Source organism: Mustela erminea, chromosome 7, assembly GCF_009829155.1.
Source record: "Mustela erminea isolate mMusErm1 chromosome 7, mMusErm1.Pri, whole genome shotgun sequence".
NCBI lineage: Eukaryota > Metazoa > Chordata > Mammalia > Carnivora > Mustelidae > Mustela > Mustela erminea.
In genome coordinates this window covers 42,241,114-42,254,853 of record NC_045620.1, presented here as the reverse complement: position 1 = coordinate 42,254,853, position 13,740 = coordinate 42,241,114, and the positions used below count along the sequence as shown (strand labels likewise).

General features: G+C 44.6%; 1 protein-coding gene across 1 annotated transcript in view; it reads right to left on the bottom strand.

The window, feature by feature from the left end:
• The window catches only part of DSTN (destrin, actin depolymerizing factor), a 39,659-nt gene extending 34,004 nt beyond the window's left edge, over positions 1-5,655 (bottom strand). The window contains exon 1 of the mRNA XM_032351472.1: positions 5,246-5,655. Within this exon, the coding sequence (XP_032207363.1) occupies positions 5,246-5,248 (3 nt within the window). The 5' untranslated portion in view covers positions 5,249-5,655. The remainder of the gene's footprint in view (positions 1-5,245) is intronic.
• Between the last annotated feature and the right edge of the window lie 8,085 nt (positions 5,656-13,740).

The following is a 13,740-nucleotide window of genomic DNA, read 5'->3' as shown; positions in this document are numbered from 1 at the left end:
TTTATTAGGATCTGTGGTTTTGGTATGCAAATTGCAAACAATACAATATAGAGATTAGGCCTAATTATTGACAGACCAGAGCTTTGCTCTGAAGATAGTATTAAATCCGGTTTTTCCACTTTCAAGACTTTTCTAATTTCAAATACTGTGTTCATCTCAAAGATCTTAGATATTACTGAAATAAAGTTACATTAACATAAAAATGAAAATGTCTGGAGTCTTCCTAGATAGTAAGTTAAACACCAGCTTAATTCAAACCAATTCTATTGGTGAATAGTCATAATTATTTGTTTTGTTTTGTTTAAGATTTAATTTATTTATTTGACAGACAGATCACAAGTAAGCAGAGAGGCAGGCGGGGGGCGGGGGTGGGGCTCCCCACCAAGCAGAGAGCCCAACACGGGGCTCAATCAATCCCAGGCCCCTGGGATCACAACCAGAGCGGAACGCAGAGGCTTCAACCCACTGAGCCACCCAGGTGCCCTTGTTTTGCTTTTTTAATACTTTCTTTTTTTAGGGACATCTTAAGCTCACACCAAAACTGAGCAGAAAGCACAGAGATTTCCCATATATCCCCAGGGCTCGTTTGTTTTTAATATTTGGCTGGATTAATTACCCAAGAAAAAGAAGAATAAAGCAGAGGATGTTAATCTCCATGGCCGCTAGCAAAGATGGAACTCTATCCTGGATCACTGCATTCTACCACCACCAGGACCTGACCATGGCAAGTGGCTAAAATTAAAATTAAGGGAATTTAACCTCTGTTAGTTAGCAGCTTGAGAGCTATGCAAAGAAATGTAGATTCCAGAGAAGGATATCAGCCCTCTATGCACTTCTAACACTGACAATCACGTTTTTATAGATTTTCTTTTAACGATGGATTTACTTTAGGAATCCACAAATAAGCCTAGATAAAGATGTGATGAGTATTTACATAATGTCAGGTTCACCAGATGAACAACCATGTAAACACACTGGCTGCAATAAACATAAAAAGATACTTTACTACTAATCAGAGAAATGCAAATTAAAAGAATAAGAAGCCATTTCACACCCATCAGATTGGCAAAGGTTTCAAGACTCATAATACCAAGTGGTAAAAAGAGATGGAGAAACAGGCTGATAAATGTAGCTGATGGGATGCAAACTAGAATCACCTATAGGAGAGTAAAAAATACATACTTGCACCCTCCAATCCAGGCTTCCACTTCTAGGTCTATAGCATGAACATATTCACTAGCGCTACATACGTAATAACATAACATAAAACACAGAAACCATATATTGCAAAACTGAGTAGACAAAAAAATATTAAAGCATGAAAAACCAGGGAAATGTTCATCAACAGGGAAGTAGATAAAATTGCAGAGTCATACAAACTACTCAGCAGTTAATAATAAAGAGTCACAGCAATGGCTAAAACCAAAATTCATCCCCCTCCCCCCAAAAACTCACCAAGGTTAATTTTTTTTAAGTTTCAAAAAGATACATAAAGGGGTGCCTGGGTGGCTCAGTGGGTTGGGCCGCTGCCGTCGGCTCGGGTCGTGATCTCAGGGTCCTGGGATAGAGTCCCGCATTGGGCTCTCTGCTCAGCAGGGAGCCTGCTTCCCTTCCTCTCTCTCTCTGCCTGCCTCTCTACCTACTTGTGATCTCTATCAAATAAATAAATAAAATCTTTAAAAAAAAAAAGATACATAAAGCACAGCATTTATATGAAATTTAAAAACACATCAAAACAATATATATTACTACAGATGCATACATACATAGCTAAAAGTATGGAAATATCAATGAGAATGAAATATATTAACTTCAGCTGACTATGTTAATCACCTGAGCTTTGTGTTCCTAGGAAGCAGGTAATGGTTAAGAAATCCACCCCCATCATTCTGAGTTTTGGGAAACTGGTAACTAAAAGATCCTGCCCTTGTTTATTGTGATAAGACCTGTCCCTGCAGTTCCTCAAGACTCCCGGTTTTACCTGCCCCCAGGTCCTTTACCTTTTTTCCGAGACGTTCCTTATTAATTAATGTTCTCCCAATTGCAATAGCCTGAAAAAAATAATCTCCTTAATTGGCCAGTACATTATGTCTTTGACCCAGGAGTGCTTATCTCTGGGGAAAGAAGAGAATGGGATGAGGAAGAAGATGCAGATTTAGCTGTAATGGTAACACAGAAACCTGAAATTCGGCAAAAAGTTATTTTCTTTTTTCATACAAAGGGACCTGTTATTCTGTGTACCTTTCTGCTTAAAATGTTTCAAAAATTAGGGACGCCTGGGTGTCTCAGTTGGTTAAGCAGCTGCCTTCGGCTCAGGTCATGATCCCAGCGTCCTGGGATGGAGTCCCACATCGGGCTCCCTGATCAGCAGGGAGCCTGCTTCTCCCTCTGCCTCTGCCTGCCATTCTGTCTGCCTGTGCTCACTCTCTTTCCCTCTCTCTCTCTGACAAATAAATAAAATCTTTAAAAAAAAAAGTTTCAAAATTAATTTGTAAATTATTAAAACAATGTGTAGTCAAAAAAGATCACAAGTCAATCAATTCTTTGCAGTCTGTTTTTTCACATTAAATAAGTAAGCACATGAACGAACACATGCCCAACCTATTCCATTAGGCTGCTGTAAGTAAACGTGTTTTTCCTAATCACCAAGTGATAAAATTTGTAATTCATTCTGGGCCAATTAGCTGTGCTTGTTACAGCAGGGTTCTGACTAGGGCAAGGCTGAATTATCTCGTAGACTTTTATTATTTCAGGGGCAAGACTACACTCCTACTCCCATAGAGCCATATAATATGCTGTAAATGTCATACATGATTGGTTACAAGAAGCACTAGGCAAAGTCTACGTGTAGAATCTCGATCCATACCCAACGAAAGAAGTACTGAGCAGATAACCCTAGGAACTTCATGGTAGACTAAGTAATCTTCCTATATACACACAGAACAAAAGTTTTGTTTGGAATGGGTAGATGTGCAGGACAGGCTTTTTTTTTTTTCCTCCACTGTAAAGTGAGAGTTTGAAAACATGAAATCTCATCTTAAAGTGCCCAAAGGTGATCTTTCGAGTTGGTTTCAAATTGCTTTTATTCCCAAGTGCTTCCAGAAGGCTTGCTGAGTACCAGGAAGTGATTTTGTTAATGCAGAACCAACCCAACAGTAGCTAAAAATCTTTTTTTTTTTTCCTTAGAAAGAAAGAATGCAAGTTGGGGGGCGGGGGCGAGTGGCAGAGAGAGGGAGGGAAAGGTAGGGAGGGGGAGAGAGAGAGAATCTTAAGCAAGCTCTCGCCCAGCCCAACTTGGGCCTGGATCTCACAGCCGTGAGATCACCACTGAGCCAAAATCAAGATTTGGATACTTAACCAACAGAGCCACCCCTAAAATTTAACCTTAGCAAACAAACAAAAACTTTAGAAACTTGGAACCCCAGTTTCAAATTTAGAGGTAAAGTGCTAAAATCTGGTATAATAAAAGAACTTTCAATCTTCATAATACTATGTAACAGCTGACACTGAAAGGAGATGGTCTGTGCGGACAAGGCTAAATAGAGGAGTAATCTTTCCTAATGATCAGTCTATATTCTGAACTCTATTTGCAAGCATTCAAACGAGCTTCTAAGGTCTTCCTGACCTCCCTAAGGCCAACAGGTCAAAATACATCTGGAATCCACTTATCTTTGCTGATTTTTAGTTCTCCTCCCCCAAGAACCAGTAAATAAAACAGACGCTTCATTTTATTTGAATGCACAGAAATAAAGGAAGTTAAGCTTGAACTAAAATTTAAGGATTTAGCCAAAGTTAAAATGCTTGGACCTGTTTTCAAAGAAAAGATAAAGTGTGTATTACAGAAACTCAAAATAAAAAAATGTCAAATTAAAAGAACATAAAGCAGGCTCCAGCCCACTTCAAAGCATTCATCAGAGTAGATGGTCTTAATTTTATGAGAACTCAAACCCTTAGATTTAAGTCTTACAGAGATTTATAGAAGTCTTAAGATGCTGCTCCTCCTCGTAGTTTGCAGAATTAAACCAAAGAAGAATGGAAAACTGAACACTATTAAATTCCTACCGCATCTCTTTAGTCATCAAGAAACTACTAACTGGTCAATCTCTTTTTTTTCCCTTGCATTACCTTAAGAAAACCAAAACTGTCATTCAGAGAAAACATTTTGTATGCCAGTAAACTGGTATCAACTGCTTCCAGGCGGAGAGATGCAATAACAGTGTAATATTTCTAGTAAAGTCTGGTAAGCCTTTGCCTGCTGCAAATCATTGACCAAAAATGGTAACAGCGAGTGCAGGCTAAAGAAAATGACAAAATGTTCTACTTGATCGTCCAGTTAAGAATACTATTTTAAGGCAAATTAGAGACAGTTTAGAGGGGAAACTATGCAAATTAAGCCAAGTGCCCATCACCTAGAATATAGTAAACATATTTACTTTTAATGACTAGGATAATTCAATGGGCTTTTAAAAAGTTTTTCATTCGCTTTTATTAGCATCCCAGCTTCATGCCCACTCCTCGCACGCTAAGTTCTGGCAGAGCCAAACTGTTCACAGGTAAACAAAATTTCTAACCATACATGGAGAGATCGGGTAGGGAAGGGTTAAAAGAGCCACTGCCAAGCTTGACAAGCACTAGAGTGCTGCTGGAAGCTGATGGCCAGATACGACAAACAAAGCGGCTGCGAGGCCACCCTGTTCTTAATCAGACCAGGGTCAGGCTCGTGGTGATCATTCCGCCCTCTAGGGTTGTTCAATAAAGGCCTTATTTTCCTTAATGAGATGGACCGACCTCACGGGCCGAAACTCGCACGAGTCACTGACCGCCTCGACGCCCGGCTTTGGGGAAAGCTGCGCCAACAAGGCCGGCGCGGGATTCCGACGCCCCCCACCCCGGGATGGCGGACTCCCGGTCAACTGCACCGAGGGTGTGGCGGTGCTCGGCCCCGGCAGGTCGTCCCCAGGCCTGGGCCGGTGGAACCGCGGGGACCATGCTCCCGCCCGCGGCCTCGCAAAAGCTGCGAGCGAGGCAGCGGCCAGGAGCCGCCCAAGGAGCCGGGGTCCCAGCGGGTCCGCGAGCAGTGGAAGCCCAGAGATCTTTTCCTGCCTGGGGGCTGCAGCTGGGCCTTCGTTCCCCCATCCCCCGGGCGGGGGCGCGCCTGCCGCCCCTCAGCCCCGACCCCCACCGCGCCCCGGCGCCCCGCAGCCCGGGCCGCGCCAGCCCACGCCTCGGGCTCCCTCCCACTCACCATCTTCTCCGCGGCGGTCGCAGTGACGCGGGAGGGGGAGCTTGCCGGCGCCGACTCTGCAGAGCGTCCTTCTCACAGCAGAGGGACCGAGAGACCCAGCGAGCAGGCGACGCGAGCCGCGAGCCTACCAGGGGGCGGGTGCACGGGCGCGCGCCTCGGACCCAAACGCGACTGCGCACGTCACGCGCTGCCTGCCGTTGCTACGCAACCGGCCGGCCAGACAGCGCCCTACCCAGAGAGCAAACGGAGGGTTCTGCTGCACGTTCCGAAGACAAGGGAACTGGGCCCTCCTTTCACCAGCTCGGGCCTGAGAGGGTGGGTCCTACCTTATCTACTAGGAACAAGGAGACAAAGCTCGGGCTGGCACCTGATCCGGCAAAGGATCAGGCAGAGCCAGGGACCCTAATTCCCGGCCGGTGGGCGGGGCCACGTCGCGCCCCGCCCACAGCGCTGCGGCAGCCCTAACATGGAAGTAGCCACCTGGCCAGGTGTGCGCCGCGCTGGGGGCGGGGCCTGGGAGGAGGCAGGAAGAGGAGGAAGCGGGGGGTGGGGAAGACGCAGCGGGGGGGGGGGGAGGCGGGGGGGGTAGGGTGGGGAGTGGGGAACCGGGGGGGGGGGGGGGGGGGAGGGTGGGGAGTGAGGAACCAGGGTGGGCAGCTTCCCGCGAGCAAGAGACCGGAGGGCAGACGGCGGGGAGCCCAGGCTCGGGCCGCGGCCGGGAGAACACATCCCGCATTTTTTACCTACTTTGGTGCGATTCCCGCCATCCTCCCCTGATTGGCCCAGCCGGCCACGTCGGGCCCTCGCGTGAGGGAAAAATCTGCACATTTTTCCTTCTAACCGAGGCTCCCGTGGCCATTCGGAGTGCTCTGTGAGTCACTGCTAATTTCAGGTCTGGAAAAAACAAGGAGTGATTTATTTATCTTTGGGAACTGCCCGGGGAAGGAGGCCCGGCGGTCCACAGGGGTGTGGCTGGGAAACGGTAAAGTTTTCCTGGGACGATGGCGCCAGCCCCGCCGGTCCGTTTTGGGGGCTTTTAATTTGGGGTTGGGTTTTTTAAATGGGCGGTTACATCAGAAACACAGTTTTGAGAGGGCTAAAAGGAATCCCAGTGTTTTTCCTGAAGGCGTTTTTGTGGGCAGGAAAGGGTACAGAAAGAATTTACAACTGGGATAATTACTTAAAGTTTTACTTAATTTAGGCTACCGAGAACATCACAGCCTCTACCAAAATTATTTTAATTCTCCAACTGTAAGTCTTTGGGATAAGGCGGTTTTTTGTTTTTTGTTTTTGTGTGTGGCTTATGTTCTGCCCACTCAACATAGAAACTTATTTCTCATTACTCTTGTCTTTTTTTGGGGGGGGGGCTATTCTTTTCTAGAAAAGAAGTAAGTTGTGGCAATTCTAAGCCTTTACCACCTGCTACAAGGCTTTTGCAGGCTAGAGCAGTGCTTAAGCTCTCAAGCTTGAAAGAGAACTTGGTAAAGTCAGATTTGTGTGTCCTGGCCCCCAGAGTTTCTGACTGTATATCTGAATTAAGACGGGAGATCTTGCATTATAACAATTTCCAGGTGATGCTAACACAGCTGGTTGGGCACCCATCGCACTTTGAGTAGAAAGAACCCGTCTGTATCGAACTGCAGATGGAATCCTTTATTTCTCTTCTTGGGACTCGGTGGCCCCTCCACTTCTAAAGTCCTCAAAGACTTCCTTTTTAGTTCGAAGTCAGTCCAGCTCATTACAGAATAACAAACCTGCCTGCTGCTTAACCTCTCTTCTGCATTTCATCCTCCACCCTGCCACCAGTGTTATATCCAAACAGAAGAATCTAACCTGGTCACTTTCCTCTCTAAAATTTTCTAAGGCTTCCTAAACAGGACCATCTGGTCCTTCTGCCTCTGGCCGTTCAGCCTACCTTTTCAGCTCGGTCTCCCATATCTTCCAAAGTACCTAATTTCTTTGCAGACTAAACTTCTCATTCCAGAACCCTTCTTACTCTTTCTAGGTGCCATAATTATGGACCTGTTAGTGTCTCAGGCTGGAGTGTTCCTATTACCTCACCCTTCTGAAGACCTCTGACCACTTCCCAGGGGATCATTAGTGGTTTCTCCTTTAATCCCACACCTCATCACTTTTCAAATCCTGATAGGCAGCCAGATCACCTGAGAATCTTATTAAAATGCAGATTAAAATGCAGAGATTAGATTTAGGTCAGGTCCTTAAGCCATACTTTGAGCAGTGGGTGAGGTTTTATGGTTTTCCCCAAATGTTAATGTAGCTTTGTAATTGTTTAGATAAATTTGCCACCACCACCAGTTTAAGCTGAGAGTTCTTCAAGGACAGGGGCTATTTAGTATGTATCTTGTATGGACTGGGATAGTCCTTGATATATAACAGCTGTTTATTACACATTTAGTAAGTGAACCAATATCTAAAGATGTTTTACAATTCATCAGGCAAACTTCTATATCAGTTCACTGGAACCTATGGTAAGCCCCCGTTTTGAAGAGTCCATTAAACTTTAACCTCTGCCTTTACACATAAATTTTCTAGATCTTTCTATTCCTCAGACCACAGAGGGGAAAAAAAAGTTTTGACATAAGTTCTCTCCTTATATATGAGATGGATGTATTCCATGTTAAAGTTAGAAAACATTTTTCATACTTTTTCTGAACATATAGGCACTTCCATTTTTTTTTTGAAGATTTTTATTTATTTATTTATTTGACAGAGAAGGATCACAGTAGGCAGAGAGGCAGGCAGAGAGAGAGAGAGAGGGAAGCAGGCTCCCCGCTGAGCGGAGAGCCCGATGCGGGATTTGATCCCAGGACCCTGAGATCATGACCTGAGCTGAAGGCATTGGCTTAACCCACTGAGCCACCCAGGTGCCCCAGGCACTTCCATTTAAAACCAATAATATGAGGGGCACCTGGGTGGCTCAGACAGTTGAGTGACCAACCCTTGGTTTCCACTCAGGTCACTGTCTTAGGGTGGTAAGATTGAGCCCCACAACGGGCTCTGCACTCAGCAGGTTGTCTGCTTGAGATTCTTGTGCTCGCTTGCTCCCTCTCTAAAATCTTAAAAAAGAGAAGAAAACCAATAATATGAGTGGCAAGGAAGAATAAATTATATATTAATGAGGAGTTTGAAGAGAGATGTATGTTAATAGCCTGGAAAAAGCTCCCTCCCCCTGCCCCACAATAGATATAACCCTGTCAGTAAACAGTGTGGGAAAACTGTTTTTAGTATCTCCCCTGGCTCCCTACAAATTCACCTGTTCCCTCTCCCCTTGAGCATCCCTACCTACTGTCTAATCTCATAGTCTCAGTTCCCTCCTCTGAGGAAAAGTCACCAATTCTTCTTTGTTCCTCTATGGGTAATGTGGGGTTTTTTTCCTCCTCTTTCAGAATTTTTAAAAATCCTTGATTTTCTGTACATCTGAAAATGATGTATCTAGGCATAGTGTTTCGTTTTGTTTGCATTCATCCTCCTTGGTGTTCTCTGAGTTTTCTGAGTCTGTGGTTTGGTTTGATGTGTGTCAAAATTTGGCAAAATTCTCAGTCACAGTTGTTTCAGATATTTCTTCTGTTCTTTCTCTCACCTCCAAGTATTCCCATTTCATGTTACACCTTTTGTAATTGTCCGACATCCTTGGATATCCTATTCTGTTTTTTTCAGTCTTAGTTGTCTTTGCTTTGGGGATTTGAGGATTCTGTTGATGTATATCCTCTAGCTCAGAGATTCCTTTCTCCTCAGTGCCCAGTATACTTACTAATAAGCCCATCATAGGCCTTCTTCATTTCTGTGGCTTTTGTTTGTTTTGCCTTTTGGTAATGCTTTCCAGTTTTTTCTTGATAGCTGGACCCGATGCACTGGATGAAAGGAACAGCAGTAGGCAGGCCTTTAGTTGGGAGAGGATGGAAGCATTCTAGAGTCCTATGATTTGTTCTCATTTCCACCAAGCCTGTGCCTCTGGATTGTGAACTTCACAAGTGTTTCATAGAAGCAACCCCCTACCTTCCCCCCACCCCCATCCTGTTCAGTGGGACAGGATAGCTAGAGTGGGCCCCAGTTGAGTGTCTTCTTTCCCCATCAGTTAGGCTCTGGTAACTAGTTTACCCTCAGCGGGGACTTTGTTAAAACAGAAGGCTCTGGTGTATTTCAAAATGGTTCCTTACTTCTCCTCCCCCTTCCCCCCACCCAATAGTAGAAGCAGGAGGGGATTTTTCTTTGACATCTACTGTGGGAACCTGGTAGAGCTTCAGGAGGTGACACTGACATGCAGAGGTCCCCTATGACTGAGTCTCCCCAGAGTTCCTAACTCGCAGACTTGTCCACATTGAGCCTCCAGCAATCTGGCAGTTACAGTCCTACCTGGGGAACTGATTCCCACGGTGGTTTCTACTTGTGAGTCTCTGCTCTGGTAAGCCACAACTCCTGGTATTGGCCTGTCTTATCTGCAGTTTTGGGCACAGCAGCTTGCCCTGTGTTCTCCTCTCTTTTATGGATGCGAGGAGGAGTTGTCTGTCAGCTTTTTACTGGTTAGGACAGAGTGGCAGCTTCCAAGCTCTTTATATGTGGAGTGGGGAAACCAGAAGCCTACCCTGTTCCTTTTAAAGAAGCTTCCCAGAAGTGCCAGACAGAGCTCACACTTTTATCTCACAGACCAGAATGCGGTATATGGCTACAAGGGAGACTGGGAAATGGGGTCTGTTCCCTGAGCAGCAATGTACTCAGCTAAGAAATTGGGGTTCCTTTACCAGGGAAGAAGGGGAAAGTGGGTATAGCGAGATAACCAGGAGCAACTGTCATGGGTAATATTATTACTTACTTCCATTCTACAGATGAGGTAAGGTGAAGAAATAAATGTTCCTTAGGAACCCAGAGGAGTGAGTGATCTCCCAAATCCATGACCTTTCCTGTAAGACCACATGACACGGGGCGCCTGGGTCGCTCAGTGGTTTGGGCTGCTGCCTTCGGCTCGGGTCATGATCTCAGGGTCCTGGGATCGAGCCCCGCATCGGGCTCCCTGCTCCGCAGGAAACCTGCTTCCCCTCTCTTCTCTCTCTCTCTCTCTCTGCCTGCCTCCCTGCCTACTTGTGATCTGTGTCTGTCAAATAAATAAATAAAATCTTTAAAAAAAAAAAAAAAAGACCACATGACACATCAGTCCTATGTGATGCTGAACAAAAGAGCTGAGGTACCTCTTGTTGCCTCTTTAACACCACAGAAGGGGGTTTATACAAAACAAAGCAAATGCAAGCTGTCAAAAATACATTCTGGACATTCCTTTATCATAGCTGGGTCCTCTTGGATTGGCAGCACAAGGGCCTAGACATCTATTTTAGGACAGGGCTAAATATATTCAAGTATATTCATGGGAACAGTGTGGTACCACATAGTAACAGTATTGATTTCTCCATTAGTCTTCATGGTAAAGTAGAAGTCATATACTTCTATTTTATAATATTAAAAATTGAATAACCAATACATGTTTTTAGTTACTAGTATACCGCTTGAATTAAATCATGAGAAAATGGAGTAGAAAGTGACACAACACTCTTGACCAATGGTTATGTACCCCTTTGGACCATATATTGCCTTTGAGGTACTGATGAAAAGTATAGATCCTTTCTCTAGAAAAGTAGATATTTGCTCCTATTCATAAAGTGTAGCTTTATGAATATCTAAATAACAAAGCAAATAAAACCTTCCAGACCCTTACAGTATTTGGTATTTTAAAAAACACAGATGGCCTCCACAATGCACATGTGACTTGTTTTTATTCATATATCTTGGGGATATATCCATGTTGTCTTCCCATTTTTCAGAAGTAATAATGCGCTCTCTATGGTTCTGATCAGGTTGCTATACTCCTGGAGAAAGAAAAAGGAGCTACAAAAAGATTCAGAAAGGGACAAATAAAGGGATCCAGTATTTGATTTAAGGATAGACTAAATGACTTTAAACTTCCCAGAATGTAAAGAAGCCCAAGGGTTGAATTGATCACAAGTTAAAATCATGAAGGGTAGGAATGAAGTAAATAGAAATTCTGCAGCAAATTGTGACATAAAAATAGGGTTTCTTAAAAGCTCAAACCTGTGCTTTTAGGAAAAATCAGAGGGCTGTTATACGTAAGGACAGGAGGAAGATTGCAAGATGGAAGGGAAGGAAGACCTGCCCCAGGCAGTGACAGACTGGTAGGGGTAAACTCTCTGGTTGGGACCCATTTTCCCACTTCCCCACCCCATTATTCTCTGCAAACCTCCACCTCTCCCATGACTACCAGGGAGCTAGAAAACGTCATTATCAGTGAAATGCCCACTGCTAAGACTGCTGCGTAATGTCCAGGCAGCTTGGAGCCCTAGGAGGGGCGGTGTGAAGATGGTACCAACACATGCAAATGGGTTGTCCAAGCTCAGAACTTTCCCTCACCCCTCTCTCACCTCGCCTGCCCCTGGGGACCAGTTATATCATGGAAAGGAGAGGGTACTCACAAGTCATCCGGAAGGGCAGGGCTTCCTGGTTGAGGTTGGGGGTTATGGCATCCAGGGCAGCCACAGGTTGCCCCAGCTTGGTGCATCTCCACCTGTCTTCCCCCAACTCTCCAGGAGTGATGCCTGTTCTGAACCCCTGCCCCAGGTATTCTGTACAAACCCCCAGCCTGATGAAAACCCTAAAGACATATGTATGAGTCCATAGGTGAAGCTCCTAAGACAGAGGAGGAATCCAAGCATTATGATAGAAAGGCAAAAAGCTGAATAATTTCATGCAAAAAAAGCAGGACAAGAAATTAAAATGAGCATAGTAAATATTCTCAGATAAGGAAAGAGACCAAAAGCAAGAATGAGCAGTTATGGAAAAATTGCAAACATTAGGAATATACAATATTCTTTTTTTTTTTTTTTTTTTTTTTTTAAAGATTTTATTTATTTATTTGACAGAGAGAGATCACAAGTAGGCAGAGAGGCAGGCAGAGAGAGAGAGAGGAGGAAGCAGGCTCCCTGCTGAGCAGAGAGCCCGATGCAGGACTCGACCCCAGAACCCTGAGATCATGACCTGAGCCGAAAGCAGCGGCTTAACCCACTGAGCCACCCAGGCACCCAGGAATATACAATATTCTTGAACTAAAAGATTCAATGGATGGGCTCGACAATAAAATGGAGATATGAAAATGAAAAGATTAAGAGTCAGAAGATGAGATCGAGGAATTCACTGTCTCAGTGTATCAGGAAAGGGTAAAGAGGAGGCACCTGGGTGGCTCAGTGGGTTAAAGCTCTGTCTTCAGCTCAGGTCATGAGCCTGGGGTCCTAGGATTGAACCCTGCATCAGGCTCTCTGCTCAGCGGGGATCCTGCTTCCTTCTCGCTCTCTCTGCCTGCCTCTCTGCCTATTTGTGATCTCTGTCTGTCAAATAAATAAATAAAATCTTAAAAAAAAAAGGGGGGGATAAAGAGGATGCAAAGAATTTCACAGATGTGGAGGATTGAGAAAAAGGGCCGGTATCTGTACAAAGTATGGTGAAATCAGCAAACCAATGGAAGAAAATCCTTGAAAACTTTAGTTCTGAGATCAAGAGTTACATGCTGTACGAACTGAGCCAGCCAGGTGCCCCAAAAGTAGGACATACTTATGACTCAGTTTAATACTAACCAGTAGGAGTCTAAACAGCCTTGCCTTTTTAAAAGATGTTTGCCTCATCCCATCATCCATTATAACCACCTGAATTTCTTCTTACAATTTCTCATGTTAAAAAAGAAAAAAGTTTGTTTGGGAGGCAATGCAAGTGTCTTGTTTACATTCACAATAGGATGCCACTTTGAAATGTTTTCAGTTAGATTTGACAGTTGTTTACTGGGTCCTCCTGTGTGCCAGTTATGGTCACGTTAGCTAGCAGGAATACAAAGATAAAGAAGTCATGGGCCCTGCCACAAGGAGGTCATGAGTGAAAACAGATCAATGCCAAGATAAACTTGGCCCAGGTCCCCTTGGGAACTCTCAGGATCCTATTGATGGAGTAGATCATACCTGGGAGGTGTTCCCAGATCTTAATGAGCAAGGCATCCGGAGACAAAGGAAGTGAGCATTAGTTACCAACATGATTTCTCACTTAGATTGGTGAATATGAGTGTGGACAAGATGGTTAGAGGGCCAACTCAGAGAGTGATGATTAGAGGAGGAAAATACCTAATGTTCCTACCCAAAAATTTGACTCCATGGACTGAGAAACCTAGAGAGATAAGATGTACGGGGTTTTTTGTTGTTGTTGCTTTGTTTTGCTTTATTTTTTGTTTTGGGGGATGTTCTGGCCTACTTTCCAGTTTTCCCTTCTGGGGGGCAGGAGGAAGGATGTCAAAGGGTGCTTCAGCCAAAGAACCCTAGCTCTGACCAGTGAGGAAACTTGGAGAAGATTCGAGAACAGCTCCACCGGAAACATCTGAGGGACAATGACCACAATGTGAAGTTGGAATGCCTTTTGATATAACTGTAAGACTC